At 36.8% G+C, this 25,486-nt stretch overlaps 1 protein-coding gene across 1 annotated transcript in view; it reads right to left on the bottom strand.

The window, feature by feature from the left end:
- Positions 1-400: 400 nt before the first annotated feature.
- The window catches only part of PolH (DNA polymerase eta), a 37,645-nt gene continuing 12,559 nt past the window's right edge, over positions 401-25,486 (bottom strand). Inside the window, exons 5-10 of the mRNA XM_083111262.1 lie at positions 23,514-23,683; positions 15,973-16,196; positions 14,671-14,794; positions 14,108-14,173; positions 4,394-4,554; positions 401-3,178 (exon numbers count right to left, since the gene is read on the bottom strand). Coding sequence (XP_082967388.1) covers positions 2,035-3,178; positions 4,394-4,554; positions 14,108-14,173; positions 14,671-14,794; positions 15,973-16,196; positions 23,514-23,683 — 1,889 coding nt within the window. The 3' untranslated portion in view covers positions 401-2,034. The remainder of the gene's footprint in view (positions 3,179-4,393; positions 4,555-14,107; positions 14,174-14,670; positions 14,795-15,972; positions 16,197-23,513; positions 23,684-25,486) is intronic.

Raw genomic sequence — 25,486 nt, 5'->3', positions numbered from 1 at the left:
TTTTTTAGGAATACAAGTAGGCTACATCAAGTATTGGTATTGCATTTATGCATGAATAACTGTGCCAGAGACACCCACTACACTAGTAGGAAAAGTTGGCCCCAAGGACTTTAATTAACAAAAATGCCTTTGATAAAACCTAGTAAAGCTTTGACATTGAGGTACTTTGTACATATAACTATGAAAGTGCTATTATCTCAAAAACAAAAGCTAATCAATTGATTTAAACATTATTTTCATGTTCAGTGACCCAAAAGTCATAAACATATCACATTCTGCTCACCATAACATTCAAAATTTGTTGAGCGGTGTAATAAGTGCATAAAATATACATAGACTATTGGTATAAGCATAACTATAAAATAACAAATAGGCTTATAGGTAAAAAAAACACAACTGCCCTATTATCACTCATATATTCTTTTGGGTTTAACGGCAAATAATAAAAATACACATCTCTATACATTTACTTAGCAATACTATTTGAATAACTTAATTAACAAGTTTTAGTTCAAACCCAGCATATACATAAAAAGTTCTGATAAATATATATAAATTAAAAATATCCAATAAACTATATTACTCGGAAACTAAGGAGACAAATTGTAATTGAATGAGATGCTTGAATTTTATAATATCACCAATTCTATATGACAAATAAAATCATGAACATTAATATTTAGTACATTTCAATACATGAAATAGCAATACTAAGACATATTTCATTATTTTTTTTAAAATTCTAACTCTAAAATGAAATTTGGAAGCAAGATCATATTTGCAATTATTCACAGCCATAAAATGTATCCATGTAGTGATATTACCTTCAGAAACTGGAACTACAATCCTCCCCGCAAAAATAAATTAAATATCTTCTGTTATGTCTACTCTCTTCTACTGAGAGAAAAACAAGTCAACAAAGCACATGTACTGTCCATCTACAAAGTTTTCTTTAAATTTCTTTCTTTTATACAATATATATTTGGGTTTGGGTTTAAACACATTCAATATTACTTGTAAATGTTAAATTCCAAATAGTAATATAAGAAAGATGCATTGAAGAACAACTGACATGCTTTCTCTGAGCATTACTTTTCTACAAAATGTTCTAGAAAACCACTACTAGTAAATTATCCTAAGGACAAAACTATGTAAAACTTAATCACATACTAACTAGGCATCTATCAAATAATAATAGATGCAAATTAAGGTTCCGTTAGGACCTGTGACCTGCACCAGTCAAGCCATTTTCAAAAAATTCCTCTCCTTTTAAAAATCTGTTAGGGTATTCCAAATTTTTAAAAAATATGTCTGTTTAGAATTCTTTATAGGGCATTCATGTGAATTTTCATGTGGTTTGCTCGTGTGTTGACTAGATTTGATGGAAAATAGGCTTTTATTGCCACAAAACTATTGCTAATATCTAAACAACAGTGAAAGCAAAGATGATTCACATCAATGTTCTAGACGGAATTCTAAGCAGATCAAACTTTGGTGGAATTTGGAATATCATAGTAATTTTTTGAAAGGAGAAAATTTTGAAAACAGCATTGGCCAAAGGTGCAGCGCAGCCTTAATATACAACTGTATGGCATCAAACATTACAATGTTAGGTTTGTTCACAATTTAACTCATGTGTCTATTTTCATTCAATTTTCGAACCTTTTTTGTTTTAGACTAAAGGGAGACAGGCTGGTAAAAAATAAATAAAAAAAGTGGCCTCAAAACACAACACTGCATATCCATATTGTTCTTAGTAGCATCAATATTACATGACGAATTCACTAGCATGTAATCACTCACAAATTAAAATTTAATATCAGTTTTACATGTACTCTTATGATATATATTATACACTTACACTGTATTATGTACACCAGTTTTAACTTGTATTAAATACAAAAGTTAAAGCTATATCTGTTAACATATATCATACAGGTGCTATTGAAATTTATCAAGATATGAATAATATAAAAATCATGTTTATATACTATCACCTACGGTGTAATTTCATTGATGGTGCTAAAAATAATGTTACTGCTTTATTTCAAAAAATGATTTAATATTTCTTATTTTCTTATCTCCGCTATTCTTTACTGGTCTTCCCTTCTTCCTCTTTGTTGATCCTCTGGCGCTATTTTGCTGTACCTTAGGAGCCACTGTTCTAACTTGAACGCTATTCAGTTCTTTATCCAGGTTGATTGCAGCATGGTAATCCAAATGTTCTGGATATTCACTCAGATTGATTTCCTTGTTGCAGTGGGGACACATTTCAGTTATTGTTCTGTCTTCCTCTTCAAAATCATTCTGAGGTTCCAGGATGTCTTCTGAGCTAAAACCATCTGTGCGTATTCCGGAGTTATTGAGTTTTATAGGTGTGCAGCGTTTCTGAGACACTTGAATTACGTCACCATCATTCTCAACAACATTAATAATATCAGTCTCTTCTTCTTGTTCTTTCTTGGCATGCGTGCATCTTCTAGATTCAAGTTGCTTTTGTAAATTTTCCGGAAGCAGAGGAATTATTGTTTCATCAATATCGTTAATATCAGGAAACAATTCACTTAAGCTAATAAATATGTCAGAGTCTGATTCGGCACGGTTATCAGATGTTGACGGTCCAGCAACAGGATGTGCAAAAGCTCCATTACTAGAATCCTGTGTCTTGTTTAGGAGTGAACTATCATCAGAAGTGCTTTGACGATTCTCTTTTGTGTTGGCCTCCGAAGTCACAGAATTTGCATCTACGGTAAAACTGCTCAATTCTAAAGTGGTTGGTACTCCGTTTGTTATTAGTTGTCTTCTGTGACGAGTTGTTCTTGAAGCACTATTCAAATTTTGATTCCTTAGGTAGTGCATGAAAAAGGACCTTGATTTCCCTGCAGCCACTTCTTTGATATCCGGAGAGATGCTGAGTATCTCTTCATCCTTTTCATCTCCTGCTGTCACCAATTCATCTTCCTTCTTGGGAATGTTATCTTCCTCCTTTTCTTCACTAAAGTTAATCTCGAAACCACTGAAATCACTTTCTTCCCTCTTCACTTGGCTGACATTTTGCCTTGCATCTGTTCTTGATACATCTTTTAGTGCTGCTTTGAAGAATTTCTGGATACTCGCATTCTCATTGCACTCTTGGAATTTACCAGCTGATAGGCCAAGATACTTCAATGGTGGGTTCCTATTGTTGAGAGGAAAACATAAATTATAAACTTATATTTTGACATAAAAATAGTTACTCCCTCTGTCCCATAATTATTGTCCGGTACACCTTTGTTTGTTGTCTCATAATAATTGCCCGATATTCAAACTGTGATATTGGTGTATACAGAAGAACATGAAACAAAGCAATGAGTCATACAACTTACCACTCAAGGATCAGTACAAATTGTGCTTTCCATCTGCCTCTTCGTTTGTCATTTCTGTACTACCATTTTGGCATACCGGACTATAATTATGGAACAGAGGGAGTACAATATATACAGCATATGTTGAATAAGTGTCACGGCATACTGTATTAGAAATCTGCACAAGTGACAAAATACATGTTCTCAATGTGTAGTGTTCTTTACTTTACTAACTTTACTTTACAATTACTAAGTTTTAAATTAAATAACTACTCTGCATATAAGCAAACAGAGCACTAATAACAATAAAACCATATTTGTAGCAGCTAAACTTTAACAGGTTTTGAACATTTACTGTTTACTGGAAACTTCCAAAATGTAACTGATTTAATCAATTATCAGTTACCAAATGATTGCAATCAACCTTACATTTAATTCCTTTCATAACACCCTGAGAATGACAACATGTCAATTTGTCAAAATGTTGTGTAAATAAAGTTCAATCACTACAAATATTGTATGGCATCAACAACTCATTCAAAAGGCAGTGAAAACTGTCGCTCAGTAAAGATATGAACCTGGGACACTAGTACACCGACTAGTGCTCTACAACGTGAGCTACCAAGCAATTTCTGCAATAAAAAGGTTAACAGTGATTCTGCCAAATGTGTAATGAAAGAGTGATCGTAGTGTGCATGTCCTGTGTTTCATCCAAAGTATCAATCTCAATTTAAGTTGGAAAAAAGTAGGAGACTTCACTCTAGAAATCCAAATAACAGTGATCAACAGGCTTCATGCAACAAACAAAGAGTGGCTTTGTAGGTCATGCCCCTTGAAGGGCTGTAAAATTAGAGTGCAGTGATGAATCCTTGATTGTAAGATTAGAAGTTAGAACTCTTACGTAGCAAAATGTTAGTGCTCTTGGCACGGGCTGTTCCACAATCCCTCCTGGTGGGAGCTCCGTAGTAATTCAAACTCTAAACTTGAAAGGTTGAAAACTGCAGCATTGGGACCCAATTTATAATTACTTTTATATAAAAGAAAATTACCCAATGAGAGATGCATAGCCTGAATAGGTCTTCTGTATCACTCCCAATGCAGTGGATACCATTTGCTCTGATTCGTATGAAGGAAGAGGAACTGACCGAGTTAAGGAACCATTTTTGTCTTCTTGCCAATGGACCGTTAGTAGCTTTGCCCGGCGTTTGTTCTGGAAATACATAACTGCATTGTAAATAAAAATGCATATTACATATTCAAATTTATACTTTACAAATTTATTATATGTTCATTTGGGAACCTTGGCTAAAGAGTAATATGTGGGAAAATGTAAAACCTAGAAAATAATATTATTTTGTCCAGGAACATAAAATACCGTATTTACTCATGTATAATGCGCACTTTTTTCCAAAATTTTTGCCCCCAAAAACTGTGGTGCGTGTTATGCACAAAATAATTCAGACAGCCAACATGAAACCATACAGGGTCGTTCCATGATGTTGGGACACTTGCATTGATTTTTCATGTTTACGGAACCCTATCATGTTATATATCGTCGTAAAGCTTGAATCCTGCAGTTTCTGAATATGGAAACAGTATTTCATACGAGGGTCACTATTTATATTTTGAGCCTAACAATGAAAAAAACAGGAATTTGGCATTGAAAACTGCTTTATTGTTTTTCGAAGTATTCTCCTTTATGGTCAATACACTTTTGCATTCGTTCTAACCATTTGTCAAAGCAGTTTTTCCAATCTTCTTGAGACACCTCCATAATATGGTTTTTGAACGCATCAACGGCGTCTTCCGCCGACGAAAATCGTTGTCTACGCAACTTATTCTTGACATTCGGGAACAAGAAGAAGTCATTGGGTGCCAAATCAGGACTGTACGGCAGATGACTCATCAATTCGATTTTTTGACTGTTCATAAAGTCGGTTATTAGACGAGATGTGTGACAGCTGGCATTGTCTTGATGAAGAATGATCCGACGGCCTTTGTTTTCCGTATTTGACCGAAGACCTCTGGCAAACAAATTGTTGTGTAATTTGAAACAGAGTTGACTGTTCTACGTTCCTCTAAAGGCACAGTTGCCACATGACCAGTTTTCCCGAAAAAACAGGCGACCATTTGTTTCGATGTGCTTCGAGTGCGAACAACTTTTGTTGGATTGGGTTCATCTTGAAACACACATACAGTCGACTGCTGTTTACGTTCCGGCTCATATGCATATATCCATGATTCGTCACCTGTTACAATCTTATATACCGTACGTCTTTTGAAGCACCACGATTGTATTTATTGAGCATTTGTTTGCACCCATTGACACGAGCGTCTTTTTGAGTTTTTGTCAAATTGTGTGGGATCCAACGAGAACATACCTTTCTCACAGCTAAATGATCATGTAATATGTTATACAGAGTGTCCGAAAAGTCACGCAACCCGGTGTTTACGACCGTATAACGGAATAGCGAAACGGAATGAGAAGAAACGCTGTCCGCCAAGAGAATGCCCTGTATATTGGGAAAATTTGGAGAGACAAACATATGTAAGAACATGCATGTTTTAATAACAAATAAGCAAAGTGTTGCCAAAGGCGGAAAAAAAATATTTGCAAATCGTGTATATTGATGCACAGAACTCACGGAGGTAAATTATTGCAACATTTCACAATACCAACGAACAATTTGGATGGCCATCTAATGAATTTGACAGAAAAAGAACTTTGACGAAGTTTCAAAAACATTGCAGAAGGGAATAAATGGGCTGTTCCAAAAATCGATGTTTTCACAATATTACGAGGGACACTGGCAACACTGTTGGTGTCACGTGTCACTAACAGATGTGTTTCACCTCAGGCTATCACACTAAGGCACTTTTAACGACAAAGGAGAAAGTTGGTTATTCTCGAACATATGCAATAAATTACATACACCTTGCAACCCTGAAATGTTGGTATCCCTACAAATTAAAGCAAATGTTCGAAGTGTCCGCCATTTTCTTGGATACGTAAGTTGGTTCGCTTGATCATGTTCTCAGATACCTTCCTGAGGGTTGCAGCACCGATATTATTAATTTCCTGTGTAATGTTTCTTTTCAGCTCCTCCAATGTTCTGGGTCCCGTTTGGTATACTTTCCCCTTTAAGTAACCCTACAGAAAAAAATCTCCAGATGTTAAATCAGGCGAGCGACTGGGCCATAAATCCTTGGATATTAGACGATCACCAAAAAATTATCTCAGCATACGAAGAGATACATTAGATGTATGGCAAGTTGCTCCATCTTGTTGTAGCCAAACATCACGTTCGTCTTCTTCCAGGAGAGCAACGAATTGCATTATGAGATCCCCGTACACAGCAGTATCCACTGTTGTCTCAAAGAATAACGGTCCCACAATAGGACGTCGCGATATTCCACACCATACACCGATTTTCGGAGAATGCAAGGGTAGTTCATGCAACTGATGTGGGTTTTCTGTCGACCAATGCCTGGAATTTTGGCTGTTGACATACCTATCCAATTGAAACCACATTTCAAGGTTGCAAGGTGTATGTAATTTATTGCATATGTTCGAGAATAACCAACTTTCTCCTTTGTCGTTAAAAGTGCCTTAGTGTGATAGCCTGAGGTGAAACACGTCTGTTAGTGACACGTGACACCAACAGTGTTGCCAGTGTCCCTCGTAATATTGTGAAAACATCGATTTTTGGAACAGCCCATTTATTCCCCTCTGCAATGTTTTTGAAACTTCGTCAAAGTTCTTTTTCTATCAAATTCATTAGATGGCCATCCAAATTGTTCGTTGGTATTGTGAAATGTTGCAATAATTTACCTCCGTGAGTTCTGTTAATATACACGATTTGCAAATATTTTTTTTCCGCCTTTGGCAACACTTTGCTTATTTGTTATTAAAACATGCATGTTCTTACATATGTTTGTCTCTCTAAATTTTCCCAATACACAGGGCATTCTCTTGGCGGAAAGCGTTTCTTCTCATTCTGTTTCGCTATTCCGTTATACGGCCGTAAACACCGGGTTGCGTGACTTTTCGGACACTCTGTATATGCTGGTGGAACTAATGCCTATGGTTGCCTCAATCTCACAGTATGTCACATGACGATCTTGCAGTATTAGGTTTTGCACAGCATCAATGTTTTCTTGAACAACAACTGATTTTGGACGACCTTCGCGAATCTCGTCGGTGAGCGAATGGCGGCCACGATTAAATTCGTTATACCAGCGTTTCACAGTGGCAAAGGATGGGGCTTCATCGCCAAATGTGGAAGTAAGTTGATCGATGCACTCTTGTCTTGATAATCCACGTCGAAAATCGTAAAAAATCATCGCACGAAAATGTTCACGAGTTAATTCCATTTTATTGTTGTCGCGCAATCTCCAAGGCAACATAAACAACACAAATGAAGCTATTGACAAAACAATTGAAGTATGTTATGGTCAATAATGCCAGACGATTCCATGCAAACGTCAAATCGTGCCTAACTTCAATCAGTGTTGCCAAGGCTGAAAATATAAATAGTGACCCTCGTACAAGATAACGACAATAATGTGAAATCCGGTTGAAACAAGTTCTTCAAAAATGAAGAAACGTTCTGATTTTTTTGGTACTTTGGATGAAAGAAAACATAAGGAAAAAGATAATAAAAATTAAAATGTATTACTGGGCAAATAATATGAAATACATGGAGTGTGTAAATTCCTTAATGGAAGAAATCTTGTGCTGCTAACTGCTATTTGGAAGGTCCTGAATGTGCCTTGTATAAATGTTACATTAGTCACGGAAAGAAAAAGTATATTTTGAAAAAGAAGGAATGAGCAATTGAATAGGTATGACATCATTCATTCTTGATCAGCATAGCAACAGCTTTACATACAACTAAGAAAGACATTTCTTGAAACTGGATTGTACTGCGCACTTATTATACAAGATATATTTTTTGTCACTTTTACCCATCCAATAAATTTATGTTAGCATGTATCCAAATAAAAGCAATTACATTATTTTTAAAAAATATTGTTAATTTGCTGAAAACATCTGAGAATTGATTTTCAACAATATATACAAACGTAGAAATTTTCAGTGAAAAATGCAGGTTCGACCAGGACTTGAACACGGGTCTCTGATATACTGTGCTATTGCTCTAACCACTGAGCTACTGAGCCGGCCTGGCCTCGCCTGATTTTTCGCTGTCGCTGTTTTACCTGCGTGGAATCTTCTCTGCCAGTGCTACCACAACGGGATCTGTTGCCTTTGAAATACAGTAGACTTCGACGTTGCCTGATTCCTGCCAGCGTAGAGATGTTAATTATTGAAGATCAGGCACACACAGGAAATGTACTACGTAGAAATTTTCAGCAAAAAATGCATTAACATCTCTACGCTCTGGGAGGAACCAGGCAATATCGAAGCCTACTGTGTTTCAAAGGCAACAGATCCTGTTGCAGTAGCACTGGCAGAGACGATTCCGCACAGGCAAAACAACGATAGCGAAAAATCAGGCGAAACCAGGCCGGCTCAGTAGCTCAGTGGTTAGAGCAATGGCACGGTATATCAGAGACCCGTGTTCGAGTTCTGGTCGAACCTGCATTTTTCGCTGAAAATTTCTACGTAGTACATAGTCTGTGTGTGCCTAATCTTCAATAATAATACCAACTCTTAACAATTTGTGGGATCATTTGTTGGTGTTTGACTAGTCGTAAAACACTTGCATTGTGAGGTACAGCAGAAGCAGGGGATTTTTCTTGGAAAACCTCTTGCACATGAGTGTAAGAATGAGTAGTGAAATAGTCTTCAGCAATGCACACGCGCTGCTCCAAAGAATACACCATGCTGAATCAATTAAAAGAAAAGGCATAGTAGCGTCGAAAGTGAGCGAAGAGAATTCAGTGTAACCAGAGGCAGACTAGGATTCTCTCAAGAGTCCAATTTCGGCACAAAATCTTGGTTTATGATTTTTCACGTAAATGTATAGCCAATACTTGTGGCGTGCGTCTGTTGACAATATTTCGACCTGCTAGCATTGCCATATATGTCCCAAAAATGGCACTTTTTCACTCAACGCATAAAATCGCCAATAAAAAATCCATCAAATGTTGCACATGACCAATATTGGTCGCAAATGACAGATTGACATGGCATCAATCATCTAATTATGACCCTTCGATAATTTCTTACGTATTTTTCTCATTCAAAAGTGCATTTCTGGAAAAATTTTAACGCTACCTTCCGCCAGTTATTAATTTATCTAAATTTTCTGCATGTAGAAAACTGATAATTTTAAGCATTGAAAAATATCTCAATGGATGGGACTTTATAATGTAAAAAATCCTGTGTAAATATCTCTTACGGTTTTCATGATATACGTTTTCAAAGTTTGGGTTGTGCAACTTTTGAAACACACTGTATAAGAAGCTGAGTATCACGGTATTCAAAACATTGCTAAATCATTTGAGAAAACAGGAAATGGGGTGTTGGGGGACAAAGAGTAAGAAATTATTACTGACTCTCTGGAATGTTCACAACGTTGATTTAAAAAAAAATCATTTGCTAACTTATGCTGTACTGCAATTTGAACTTAGAATCATCAAAATTTCGTACATATTACAGCATAACATCATAGTTGCCAGGCTGAAATTTTTAGTCACCACGGCGACCAGGATTTTTCGAGGCCTGCAGATATACATAAAAGATGGTGCCTTATCAAAAGATTACCAGTGTCTGTGTTTCCTATTCCCTCCTGCAAAGTGTGTGTTTTTATTATTAAAATTTGGAATGGATGCATCAGCACATTAGGCTATTTGGACCTGTTTCAAGATGCAAGGAGCAATCCTCTTACCTAAAAACCATACCAAATGTTAAAATCCCTGAGAGATAAAAGTGCAAAACTGTGTAGGGTTTTGCACGATACAAAGACATTAAAAGGGCATGGCTGTTCAAAAGGTATTTAAATGTGGTGCCAGACTCAACACAACAGTGAAGTATGTGAGAAGGCTGAAATGGCAGTGACTGATCCACACACGTCTGAGAACAACTTCCTCATGCCTAGGGTACCAGGCACATACATTCAAAAAAGAGCACAGAGCATGGTGAAAAAGGAGGATAAAGTCATAAAAAAGAGGACACTGCAAAAAATGGCAACTCATTTTGCCATACTCAGAATTTAATCAATATAAAAAAAATACTACCAACACTTTGCTCACAGAAAATTCTGGTGATTTTTTTTGATTAATTTTCTCTTACCTTAAAGCAATTCCTAATCTACTAATTAACACATGACAATCCTAACTAAGAATATCTATAGTTTGAAGCACAAAATGTTACTCCTTTTTGAATTCTTGGATATTAGAATGCAATATCCCCGTAAGTGATCGTAAATGTAACAAATAAGCTTCGCTTTAACTTATTTCCAAAAACCGAATTTAAATTTTAGGTAGTTTAGATTGGGTCAAGAAATATGATTTTTAATGCCACATACATCAAGCACAGTTTGATGTATGTGGAGTACCGCTAAGCTGCTTAGTCTCTTCTGTCCCATTGTTTTCAACATTAAATATGTGTTGTGGATTTGCTTATTTTTGTGATTATGTTGACATCATGTGGCATGAGAACCTTTGTTTCAAAGGTTTCCAGGCTGATTGTTTTTCTCAGGAATGAGAATCAAGAAATGACACTTACTAGATTGTACCTTTGAAATAGCTTCGTTACGCAGTGATGTAGCCATTCCAACGATGCTGAAGGTTTTCAAAGCAGCTCTGGACTCCTCTTACTGTTGGGAGGTAATTTGCATGTGGACAGCCCATTTGATGGTGTCCACATCATTGAAAAATTTGCCTTTCATGGATCATTTCAACCAGGGTATAAAAGACACAACCTGCACAATGATACAAAGTTCTGATGGAGCAGAGTCACCAAAGAAAACCCAGAAGCAGTTATCGAAGGCAAAGAAAATGTTTTTTTTTTTTTTTTAATGCAAATGGGTGCATCAGGAAGTCTCTGCCAAGGGCCACTGTTTACCAACACTATGGTGACTGCTGCTGAATATCTGTTGCAATTGCTATGAAATTTAGATAGGGCTGTGCGATATTTCGATATAGTCGATATTTTTAAAATATCGAAGTCGATATCGATATTATCGACGTATGGTGGTGTTGCATTCTTTATGTACAAGTCAAGCATAAGGATGTTTGAGATAACAAGTAATGCGCAGAACATGGGAGGTGAATGATGACAGATTGCCTCTGATTAACATGGAAATCAAATATGTGCAACAACCAATAAAAATAACAAGGTTCCTACTTTATAGAACTTGCTGGTTAGCCTTGTGTGCCCAAGTATAGAGATGACATCGATACGAGACAATACTTGGTAAAGACTCGGTCTCAAGTTGTAAATGATCGTCTCGTTCTTGGTCTCGCCTCAATATACAGCATATACACAGCACAAAATATTTTGCAAGAACATTTTTCTGTTTGATGCATAGTTTCGATGCTATGAGCACGGACAGCTGCAGAAGAAGGCAGGGACGAAACTTCAATTTGAAAGATATAGATGTATCTAAAGATATATGTTTGGCGGTTACGCGGAGATAGGTAATTTACTCTGATAAGCTTACTTTTCATTTTTCCGCGTACATTTTTCTCGTGATCGATTTCGCCACCAGAGGCGTATATTCGGGGCTATCTATGCTATCTGCGAAGCCCAGACTCAGGGAATAAAATACAGAAAAAAAATCTATCAGAAAATGTGCATAAAATTGCTCATTTCAATAAGAAGATGAACCTGATTTCTTAGAAGTTGGAAACATTGCCCGCTTTCTTTGAATTCGCGAGACGGCATGCCCAGTTGGCAGGCAACTCCATGGGGGTGATGGGTAAGCTTGACAGGGCTCTGATCAATGTTGCAAACCAATTTTTCCCACCATGTAATTTCCCCAGGATTGGGGAATTGTGGAGTCAAATTGTTACAGGAGAGAGAACATGGTTGCACATGGTGGGGAAAAAAAACCTCTGGACTTCCTCAACAGTCTGGTTCAATGTTGCAAACCAATTTTTCCCAGCATGTAATCTTCCCAGGAATGGGGAATTTTGAAGCCAAATTATTGCGACCAAAGGGGAAAGTGGTATGTGCCAGGGACAAGAACATCATTGAATGCTTGCAGAGGAGTTGAAAACGAGGTTGTTGACCTTCAAACAACTAGATACAGTGGGGAGTAGAAATTGTTGGCTGAGCGGGAATGGTTTACCGAAATGACAAGGACCAGTTCTAGTCTAGATCGCGTCGAGTGGTCTTGGTGCGTGGCATTTATTTAGAGGCAGCGTGTGAATACAGTAGTGAGTGGATTGTATTTTTGTGAATGATATGAGCTGTGTGTTGTGTAGGGAACTGAAATGAGGGACATAATTAACAAGCTGTCTTTTCGGCTTACGAATGACGATAAGCTCCAAATCATTGTGGATTTTTCTTGTATGTCCACTTTATGAACAGATAAGCTAATGGGGATCGGACCTACAGTTAAAGTGGTATCTAAACCACCATGCATCGAACCCGGAACCACTTAGTTTCAAGGCAACGACGTTATTACTGCACAACAAGGAGTACCCGAACTTAAAATCGTGAAAATAGGTAGGTTGAAATTTTATTTTTATTCTCGTACATAGGCCAACATAATATTTCACAATATGGGCCTCTCATTTATGCAAATAAGAATTAAATTCTTGAAATCCTTTCCTTACTGACAGTGCATATTTCCATGTTGTATTTATGAGGTATATATTTTTAATCACAGTCACATCACTTCAACCCACTACCCCAAATGAGTTAAAAAAAACACCAGTAAATTTTTGTCCATTCGAACACTATGATATGGTGCGATAGCCCAGGTTTTTAACCAGTATACGCCACTGTTCGCCACCCATTTGGAGGCTTTGTCAGGCATGTACTGTCTTGCTGCGGGCAGTGCTAGTTGATGCGGTCCTTTCACTTTCTGCCGTTCTCATGTGGATGTAGTGCTTCCTTCTTTTACCGCACATCAGGGTTTTGGCACTGTACGCGAATGTTTTCGGTCTCATCGTCTGCTTTCGTGGAACAGCACTTGTTCGCATGTGTAGGCAGGCTCTTTTGCACATGCTTGAGGCCCGTGCTTGGTTTCTTGTCGTGGGGGAGAAGCAGGTTGGGTGGGTGTGCATATTCCTGATAGCGGGAAGCCAGATTTTATTGAGGGCCCCAGGGTTAGTGTTGAGGTAGGCGGGCATGGTTACTATTGCATAGGTTTCTTTTGAAAACCTTTGCAATGTGGATTTTGCTTGCATGACTATTTTGGCAGAGACCGAAAACCATCGCGTAGAGCACCAAAACACCGATGCGCAGTAAAAAAAGGAAACACTACACCCACACGAGAACGGCAGAAAGTGAAAGAACCGCATCAACTAGTGCTGCCACGAGCACAAGCACTTTGAGAACTTTTGGTATCATTGGAACTGCTGCATCACTGCCAATGAAGACTATTTTAAAGGCATGATATTTCTGTTTCTAATTTTCAAGACCAGGCCAGTCTGAGAACTTTGGGAACAAAGGTTGCATGCTTTATGAAAAAATCTGAATCATAGTATAATGTGGTAAATGTTCATGAAAAAAGAGGTAGCATTTCAGTCTCAACTGGAATCTAATTGCAACTATTTAAGGTGATCCTGAAAAAAAAATGAAAAAAAAAAAAAACACACGAAAGAAACAAAAAAAAACAACTAACCATTTCCAGATCTTTCTTCAACCTGTCTGACACTTCATTAGCTAGCTGCTCCAACCAATGCTCCACCTACAAATAAGAGAATATCAATACATGAACCAATACATATCAACATACATGAGGAATTTGTTGAAAACATTTCTAAGTACTCCTTAACTTTGTATTTGAGATAAGTGTTCATTACAAACAAGCAATTATATTTAAGCAATAAAATGCTAATTGATAATTACTTATCTGCTTTAGAATTCAATAACATATAAAGGTTCAGTAACTTAAGTTTTTTAACTTTCACAGGTAGCTTTTGGAAAATTTGCATCTAATCAGTTCATGTACTTTTGTGCTCTTCATGGTGGACCTAAAGTATATATCGGATTTTCCACGATACAACCACAAATTTTATGCTATACACATTTCAGTAGTTTTAAGTCATAAAAATTCTATAAGACTTTTTGATAGAAGTTATTAAAAAATTGGGTTAGTGTGTAAATGCAGGTAAATATAATTTTATTTCTTTTACTGAAAACGGTCTTAAAACTTCTTTGAAATAGTTTATATTTCGTACTCACACTCTCCTTTGTTGATAAAGCCTGTCTTCCTGGAAACTTTTTGCAACATCCAATGGATTTTGTAACGAGTCTTTGAGTAACAGGGTCATTGTCTATGCCTCTGGCAACTTTATACAACCAAGACCTGTTTTAAAGATAATTCAAGATTAATATAATGGTAACCAAATTAGAACTTGACTACTGCCTGGACATGTACAGTATGATACAAGGTCCCCAAATTGAATGTTTTGTGAAGTAAGTAAACTTTGAGTGTTTTCATATACATTGATGCCTAAAATGTTCTATCATGAGAAGTTTCTTTATAACAAACATGTAAGTTGTTTCATTTATTTATTATTACCCTCTAATTACAAATTATACCTTCATACTGATAACAAAACTTCAGAATTTTGCATTAACTTTACAGAAATATAACAAAGAGTAAAACTGTCAGCAATTTTAATGATAAAAAAATGATATGCTTATATCAGCTAAACATACACTGATTACCTGATCATCTCTATACCCTATTATTAGAGGCACATATTTTTGGTAAATAAAAAAGCAAAATTTCGGTACAAAAACTGAGTCAATTTCGGGTTCAAAAGCGGTAAATAAAATAAAATATCGGTGTTATAGCGGTGAAAAATTGGATGAAAAGTGGTATATAAAAATACATTTTGGTTTTAAAATTGTGAATATAATCCTAAATTTGATTTAAAAACTACACTTATTCCACTGAATTAACATTTCACTTCTAATAGCACATTTATGTAGTTATCAGAGTATTAAGTTTATTTCTGTGTAACAATATTAACAGCAGAATTAATAAATTTTCCGGAAATTGCATAACTCTCAGGATAATTCTGACCTCATAAGGTGTCGCATCAGTGAATAAACCCTAAATTTCGTGTTTAAGAGTTAATTTCGCTTTTTGCAGTTCATTTCGCATTATTTCGTGACAAAACATGGTCACAAAATGCATCTCACACCTTTTAAAAGCATGAAAAATTAACATTACAATGTATTTTTTCAAATTTCGTTTTTTTGTCAAAAACGAAATATGCATGCCCCTACTTATTATGCAACAAACCCCTGTTGTACTACAACTTTTATAAATATGTGAATAATAAATACTACAAGAGTTTTCAAATGTTTTTAAACATGCACTTGAATTTTTCATATTGTTATATGTTGATCTTTCTAATTTTTTTTAGGTCTTCCACACTAGGAGGAACCCAATAAGGATTATCTTAATTCATTCAATTGCAGTGCTTACAATTTTTGTCAGATAAGTAAGAGAATGCACATAAAAGAACTTACCCAGACTTTTCATCATATTTTTGTTGCAATTCCCTCTCAGAAAATTTGAGCAAGTCAGCCATGACATTGCAACCCAAGTCTTCCACCACAGAATCACCAAATTTACCACCCAAGTTTCTGACTTTTCTCACAGGAAGACTTTCAAAGAACTTTGGCACTGCTACGGATGGAAGAATACTCTGCCTGTTAGGTTTATGTACTCCACATGCTAATTTGGCCAGAATCTGAAAGTAATAATGTCAAAATTGAGAAACTAAAAAAGTAAAAGGTTATTGTGAACAGACCATTACATCGCTAAAAACAAACATGGTTAATAATGGATTTATGAAGTTAACAACACCTCTTTGATGCAAGATAGTAACACTTCCCTGGAAGTATTTAAAAGGTTAAAGTATTATGTACGTCTCATGCAAGAATTATTTATTTTAAATAGGACTGAGAACAGATACTCTTGTTGATCCCCACCAACACTTGGAAATTGTATCAATTCAAAGTAGTTCAGGGTTAGGTGGGGGAACAGCCACAGGCTGAACCTCGCCCTTCAATAAAGAAAATTTGAATAAGTATAAATTTTACATTTGAACTACATAATAGAAATCTACTAGAGTTTTATTTTAAAATACTCATAAATTCACATGAGAGAATCACTTAATCACAAAATGCATTTCTCCTCCTAGTCTTGTTGCTAAAAATATCCATATCCACAATATGGAGACTCCAAGAGATAGTCTGACTGGAAAAAATACTAGCTGATATCAAGTTTTCTGTTTTTGCTTTTCAGTCAAACAGTGAGTTTCATGCATCTGTGATTTTCTGTTGGGGTAAAAAACACTGTCCCCACCTAGTGGTTGCATGACCTTGTAGTTGGTGGTGGGGCTTGCGTACTCTGATGATCCACTAGGCTATATCAGCGGTAGCATAGCTACTGGTAGGGTCTCCCATGCTGGGCAGGCTAGTGGTAAAGAGTCAGACTAAGAAGCAACCTACTGGTCAACGGCTCCAATGGCAGAAGAAGATGGAGGCCATCTCAACGGCGAAGGAGGCGGAAGAACCAGGAATCAGGAGGAGTAACACCTCTTTTTAAAAAACCTTGGGCCAGCTGGCACCGGCTGGTAGTACCTTGTAAGGGCCCCTTGCCAGGGTTACGGTGAAGACCTCAACGGCAACTATGGCGGAGAAGGAGACCTTTGGAACGGCATAGCTGGCGGAAGAGGCACTCATTCTCATTGAGTATAAATATGAGAAAAAGCCACTGTCTTGTGGAGGAGGGATCCTAAAAGACTAGGGGAAAATACCCCGACAGAAAATTAGCCTGCTTGGAGGCTTAGGTGGCAGCCCCATCAACAAGATCGGGTGCTGTGGGCCAATAACCCGCACACTTTAAATCACACTATTAAAGAAACATCAACAAGAGGAAGCCGAACTGATTCTAAGACGACGACATTTGGCCTGAAAAGGACAACGAGAATTGGAATATGGAATGTAAGAACCCTGCGGGAGAGTGGAAAACTACGGCAGGCAGTGGCCTGCATGAAGAGCTATTGTCTGAGCATCCTAGGAATAAGTGAAGTCAGATGGCCAGAGTTTGGAGAGGTAAATACCCATGAAGGAGTTACATTCATATATTCTGGAAGACCTGAGGGTGAAGGTGTGAGCCGTGATGGTGTGGGTATATTGATGGACAAGGAAGCAAAAAGGAGCCTTATTCAATGGTATCCAGTGTCTGTGAGGATAATTGTGGCACATTTCAAAACCAATATCAGAAACATCGTTATGATACAGTGTTATGCACCCACAGAAGTAGCAGAGCCTGAAGAGAAACAAGAGTTTTATAGGCAGCTCAATGAAACAATAAAGAAGCAAAAAAGGAAGGATATCATAATAATTGGAGGAGATTTAAACGCAAAGCTTGGGCAGGACAACGAAGGCCTTGAGCATGTCATGGGTAAACATGGTTTAGGAGAGCGAAATGAGAATGGACAACTTTTTGTGGACTTTTGTGCTAGCCATGAATTAGTTATTGGTGGTACTATATTTCTTCACAAGAAATGCCATAAGGTAACGTGGGTATCACCAGACCATAGAACAGAAAACCAGATAGACCACGTGGCAATTGGACGGAGGTGGCGACGTTCGCTACAGGATGTAAGAAACAAGAGAGGTGCAGACATTGGGAGTGATCATCATTTGGTAGTGGCTAACTTTAAAATGAAAATTCAAGCTCAGAAGAAGAGAATGGAACAGACAAGGAAGCAGTATGATGTTAGTAAATTGAAGGATAAGAATCTCCAGGAAACCTTCAGGATTGAACTGAGAAATCGGTTCCAAGTATTGACCGATGAAAGTGAGCAGAATGAAACAATTGAAAGAGAATGGACAAAAATTCGATCTGCCTTCGCAGAAGTAAGTGAAAAGGTTCTGGGCTTCAAGGATAGGAGGAAAAAAGATTGGACGTCTCTGCAGACCTGGGAAAGGATTAATGAGCGAAAAGTAATTAAGGAGGCAATGAACTCAAGCAGGACAAGGGCAAGGAAGGCAGAATTGCAAACAAAGTATACAGAGAAGGATCGAGAAGTAAAGAGTAGTGTTCGTAGGGATCAAAGAAATTGGGTAGACAATCTGTCTCAGCAGGCGGAGGAAGCAGCAAAAAAGAGGAATCTTAAAGAACTGTACAACATCACAAAAGTTCTGTCAAGGAAACAGATGCAGAGAAATCGACCAGTGAGAAGTAAAGATGGTACCCTCCTTACGAATACCGAGGACCAACTGAAACGTTGGAAGGAGCACTTCTCTGCAACCCTTAATCGCTCTGTGGATGCTCAGATAGACCAGGGGGAAGAGGAAGATGATAATGATGGTGATGTTGGCCCCAGTGTAAGAATTAGGATTGATGTTCCAACAGTAGGAGAGATTAAACAGGCTCTGAGAGAGGTACGTAATTGTAAAGCAGCTGGTGTCGACAACATACCACCGGAAGTGCTGAAAAGTGATATAAACACCACAGCAAATATGTTGCAGCCCTTATTTGAGAAGATATGGATAGAGGGAGTGATGCCTAAGGACTGGAGGAGTGGCCTGTTGGTGAAGCTACCGAAAAAAGGGGATACATCAAAGTGTGACAACTGGAGAGGTATAGCACTTCTGTCCATTCCGAGTAAGATCTTCACTAGAGTTATCCTAAACAGAATTAAGGAGCATGTTAACTCGAGACTCAGAAGAGAACAGGCAGGGTTTCGACCAAATCGCTCCTGTATTGATCAAATTAACACCTTGCGGATAATTTTGGAACAATGTATAGAATGGTCATCTCGTCTCTATACAGTTTTCGTTGACTTCGAGAAAGCATTTGACTCGGTCAACAGAAATGCAATGTGGAAGGAAGTGAAACGATATGGAGTGCCCACAAAAATTCTTGATCTTATCCGAGAAACTTATCGTGATTATACATGTAGAGTTATACATGAAGGCCGTGTATCTGAACCAATAGATGTGCAGTCTGAAGTGAGGCAAGGTTGTATATTATCACCTACAATGTTCCTGATCGTGATCGATGCAGTGATGCGAAATGTAATAGGAGGGAAAAGACGTGGTATCCAATGGGGATTGAATAACAGACTAGAAGACCTTGATTTTGCAGACGATTTGTGCTTCTTATCTGAAGCACATGGTGATATGCAAACAAAACTAGCAGATCTGATAGAAAGTGCAAAAAAAGCAGGACTTGTGATTAACTCCAAGAAGACCAAGGCACTGAGGATTAACTCCACAAAAACAGACCCGTTTAATATTGGTGAAGAGATTATTGAAAATGTGGATAGCTTTACTTACTTGGGTAGTGTGGTGGCAAAAGACGGAGGGGCGGCACAGGATGTTTCTCAACGAATCCAAAAAGCAAATGGCACCTTTGTGAGGCTCTATCCAGTATGGAAAAACAAGAAGATATCTATGAAGACCAAACTTCGTATTTTTCGAAGTAATGTTAAGTCTGTACTGTTGTATGGGTCTGAGACATGGAAAGTAACAAAAACGATTACCTCTAAATTACAGACCTTCATCAATCGCTGCCTGAGAAAAATTTTGAATATCTTTTGGCCAGAAGTGATTCAAAACCAAGAACTTTGGAGAAAATCTGGAGAAACCAAGGTGTCCATACAAATAAAGCGGCGAAAATGGAATTGGATAGGGCATACGTTGAGGAAGGAAAATGAGGCTGTCGAGAGAGAGGCACTAGACTGGAACCTGCAGGGAAGAAGGAAAAGAGGGAGGCCTAGACAGACGTGGTGAAGATCTGTTCACGCTGAGGCCTTGGAGGAAGGAAAGAGCTGGAATGCAGTGAAGAGAATTGCCGTCAGTAGGACCAGGTGGAGATGCTTTGTTGATGCCCTATGTTCCACAGGGAACAACAGGAATTAAGTCAAGTCAAGTAAGTAAAAAACACTGTACAGATGTAGATACACATTTTGATTATGAAATGTTTATAAGTACATAATTCTCTTATTAGTAATTATAAGTTATTACCAATATTTTTTAGAGCAATGTTTATGAAACATCTTTTGACAAGGGATCAACTCATTCCAACCGATATTTTCTGATACCGATTCCAGAGGTATCATCTTACCTCTAATTTGTTTCTCACCAGATGAAGACTGTTTGGAAGGGCCTAAACATTGTGTAGAATACAAATATTAGTTCCCAGAAACACCAATGAAATACAGTAAGATTTGTGATATATCTATTTACAATAAAGTTTAAAGGTTATAAGTAGGGGCATGCATATTTCGTTTTTGACGAAAAAACGGAATGTGAAGAAACACATTGTAGTGTTAATTTTTCATGTTTTGAAAGGTGTGAGATGCATTTTGTGACCATGTTTTGTCACGAAATAATGCGAAATGAACTGCAAAAAGCGAAATTAACTCTTAAACACGAAATTTAGGGTTTATTCACCGACGTGACACCTTCTCAGGTCTGAATTATCGTGAGAGTTATGCAATTCCCGGAAAATTGATTAAATCTGCTGTTAATATTGGAGAAGCAAAAATGGACTTCTTTACACAGAAATAAACTTAATACTCTGAAAACTACAAAAATGTGCTATTAGAAGTGAAATGTTAATTCAGTGGAATAAGTGTAGCTTTTAAATCAAATTTAGGATTATATTCACAATTTTAAAACCAAAATGTCTTTTTATATACCACTTTTCATCCAATTTTTCACCGCTATAACACCGATATATTTTATTTACCGCTTTTGAACCTGAAATTGACTCCGTTTTTGTACCGAAATTTTGCTTTTTTATTTACCAAAAATATGTGCCTCTAGGTATAAGGGTTCTGTCTGTTTCTTCAGTTATTCCATGTCATTGTTGTGATAGTTGATTTAAAAAACAAAGCTTATCATTAATTTATTCCATTCCGTTGCTGCATTCTCTTTCATTTTCTCATTATGGTTAGCCTAATGATGGAAGTAAATTCTGTGAAATACACCAACATTAGTTACAATTGACTGGCCTGCATAAGAGAGTGGCTATCACAGAGCACTATGGGGCCTAGGTTTGAATACTTCCATCATCTATTTTATCATCGTGATTAGCCTAAAGAGGTAGTAAAGCAGCTTAACGTAACCAAAAGAGAAATAGCAACGCCAACCTTGAACATAAAGTTAACATTGAGTCAGCCATATATCCAGATTGAATGCATGTCAAGTTTGGACAACCTGACAGCAGCTAAATTGACCTGTATTTTCAAAATAACATTTTAAACTACATGTTAACCCTTATATAAATTATATAATATATTAGTTGAGTTTGGAATACCTAAGAAGCTTGCTAATATGATAAAAGTATGCACCAGTGAAACAGAAAGTAAAATTCGTGTGGATATTAATATGTCTGACAAATTTACAATTCATGATGGGTTAAAACAAGGAGATGCATTATCTCCATTGCTCTTTAATTTTGCCTTAGAATACGCTGTAAGGAAGGCAAAAGAAACTAACGGAGGACTAAAATTAAATGGTGTGACTCAACTGTTAGCAAATGCAGATGATGTAGACTTATTAGGGGATGATATAAATAGAATTAAGAATAATGCTAAAATATTTTTCAAAGCGGATAGAGAGATAGGTTTGGAAGTTAACAAAGAGAAAACTAAATATATGCTTACAGGTCGAAACCAAGTGTTAGGTAATAATCAAGATCTAATTATTAATAACTCGTTTGAACCAGTTTCCAAATTCAAGTACTTAGGAGTAATACTAACAAATGAAAATGATATTAAAGAGGAAATGAACTGCAGGCTTAATTCAGGAAATGCATGTTACTTTTCTCTTCATAAACGTTTGTCTTCTCGTTTAATATCTAAGAAACTAAAAGTTAAAATGTACAAAACAGTAATTTTGCCTGTGTTATTGTATGGATGCGAAACTTGGTCCCTTACATTGAAAGAGGAACATAAATTGAGAGTATTTGAAAATAAAATTCTTAGGAAAATATAAGGACCTAAAAGGGATGAGGAGACAGGTGAGTGAAGAAGGTTACATAACTTAGAACTACATAATTTGTATTCATGTCCAGATAATATTAGAATGATTAAATCAAGGAGATTTAGGTGGGCAGGCCATGTGGCACGAATTGCAGAGGAAAGAAGAGTTTACAGGATTCTTGTTGGGAAACCTGATGGTAAGAGACCTGTAGGAAGGCCAAGACGAAGATGGAGGGATAACGTTGAGATGGACCTAAAGGAAATCGGTAGGGATGGAAAATAGTATATAGATCTTGCTCAGGAAGGCCTGTGTTGCTGCAGCCATGAACCTTCGGGTTTTAAGAAGGCTAGAGAGTTAGTTAGTTAGTTAACCCTTAGATGCCGTGGCTGATTTCTCTGGTTTTGCCTAAACACCGGGATTGTTTTCAAGCAGGAAATTTGAAATTCGCCAAGGTTTAAATAATAACTTTTATCTTGGAAACTATGAACACTAGAGCACAAATGATACCTCGTTTTGTTCAGTACAGACTAGGTAATAATTCTGTGGTGTAAAAACACAATTTTCATTTATCAAGTACAAAAGACGAAAATAATAATAAAAAAAATCTTATTTTTAAAATGAAATTTGAACTTTGTCAGGCCCCCACGTAGGTAATGCCATGACGTGACTCTTCAAAATGGTACCTGCATATTGCCTGCCTGATATGTGTTCTATTCTCGTGGCTAGAATTGTGCACTTGCAGCTGATACTTTTGGAGAAAAAATAAAATATTTCCAGTGTAAGGACCGTTATTTTCTTTTCGGTGGGAAAATGGCTACTGACATGCATCAAGTCTCATGTCACTCGAAACATGTGAACATTATCTGATACAAAGGGTCTTCCCAAGACACACAACACTCGTGACATGTGTGTTACAGCTGGCATTAGGGACAATACCAAGGGTTACATGGATGTGACGGCCAGCATGTAAGGGTTAATTGTATATTCATGCACTCTCATATTCTTACAAGCATTTAGAAATTATTTATTGCTTCAGTAAGGATACATATTCAACAAACCTTGTTGTAAGAAATTCCTGCTGAACAACGAAACCCAGTCTGCTCAAATACTGCCTGTCTCATTTCTTCAACAATAACACCACCAACTGCAAGCTTAATTTCATGAGTATTGCTCATCTCATTGTTGTAAACATTCTGTAAAAACTGCTGCATGCCTGAGAGTCTTGATTCTAGAAAATGAAAACAAAAATTCTTTCATTAGAATATGCTGCATTGAAATACTGATTAAGTAAGGCATGACTTTTACTTTCAAAAATTAACATTTTTACTTTCCCTCCAATTTTGAATTGTAGACAGTTTTAAAATCTTTTGAAATACTATACAACCTTACTAATTTGCTACTAAGTATAGCATGAAAATCACATTTTTTATGTATATTAATACAAATAGGTGTAATGCATATTGTGGCATCCATTGTTGCTATAAATAATAACTAAAGTTCAAATCACCAACCCTGAGACCTTCTGTAAACAAAACCACGTGCATGCAGAAAGCATTGCAAACTCATAAAAGTAAAATAATCCACACAAAAATTCAGCGTTGTTACAGCATTCATTACGTAAGGTAAAACAACGGCCAAGTTGTAGTATGGGATATGCTGCCACTAATGACGTACCACTTTAAACCCAATGCTCCTTGTTTTGTACTTATTGCTTCACCTTTATGGTTAACTCTTTGCACCAGTAAACATTTCCCATAAATTTGGCTTCTTTCTTGTATGCGAATTAAATATATTTTACTTGCATTTTTTATAGACAAAATTATATAACATGATAATGTATATTTCTAAGGTTTGATATAGATAGGAGTGTGTTTGAAATTTGTTTGTACATTTTATGTAAATTGTATCTTATGTAAATAAAATATATAATTGGCATAAACAGCCATTTGTAATGCTGTAAGTCCAATAAATATATTGATGATACTCAAAACAAGACAAAGAAAGTTCGTAAATTTATATATAAAAAAAAATGTAAAGTGTTCCCCTGTGCTTAGCACCATGCCATGAAGGCGTATAGGGGGTGTAGGGGTAACGTCCCACACTTTCTTGATCCAGTCGTGAGTGGGGGTGATGTGATCAGCATCATGCCCCTGACTGCCTTTACCCCCCAGGGTTTCCCCCAGGTACCCATGTTATTCCACACTGGGTGGGCGTCTGTGGTTGAAAATTTTGACAAGCATCCTAATAACAATTTTTGTTCCGCCAAATATAGTGCACTTCGTAAAATAACTTGGTGACATAGCAAGGCAAGAGAAGTGTGAACATTTTGTAGGAATATGCATTGTAACTTTCAATGAGCTTAGAGATTTGTGTACATAATGATATTTTATAACATTGGTTATTTTCTAAAAATAATCATGTGAACAGCAGGTAAGTAGTGGCACTTTCAACATGGTGAGTTCAATGCGTTCGGGAAGGTCTCCGTGTTCAGTGATACATCAAATCGGTGAGACAGTTTGTTTACAGAAGGTCTCAGGGTTGGTGATTTACACTATACATTTCTTGGCAGTTTTGGAGAACATTAAATCAAAATACTTTCGATCCATATCATTCATTTCATATAATGTAAACCTGCAACATAATTTTTCAATTTCCATTGTCAACATTGAAAATTTCACGCTTTTGTAATTTTCTGTGAATAAAACAAAACAAAATGTACGTAAACATTTTGATTTTTGAATGTTTATAAATACATAATTAGCTTATTACCAGTATTCTTTAGACCATTGTTCATGAAACTTTTATTGTGGACTAGGGAACAACTCATGTTCATAAAAACTCAACCTACATTTCTGTTTTTGCAATTGCTGAGAATATCTTGTTTCCTGGAACAATCCCAAAGCTTTTACTTACCAGTACCAGTCCCAACATGCTTGCTTCAAAAATAAATTCAAGCCAAGAATAACGTACTTAACCCCTTCCCTGTGTTCGACGTAATATTACGAACATCTCTGACTGAAGTAACCTGTGT

The sequence above is a fragment of the Lepisma saccharinum genome, chromosome 25 (assembly GCF_977018435.1).
Source record: "Lepisma saccharinum chromosome 25, izLepSacc3.1, whole genome shotgun sequence".
NCBI lineage: Eukaryota > Metazoa > Arthropoda > Insecta > Zygentoma > Lepismatidae > Lepisma > Lepisma saccharinum.
Note: the sequence above shows the minus strand (reverse complement) of the source record. Positions and strands in the feature narration are given on the sequence as shown.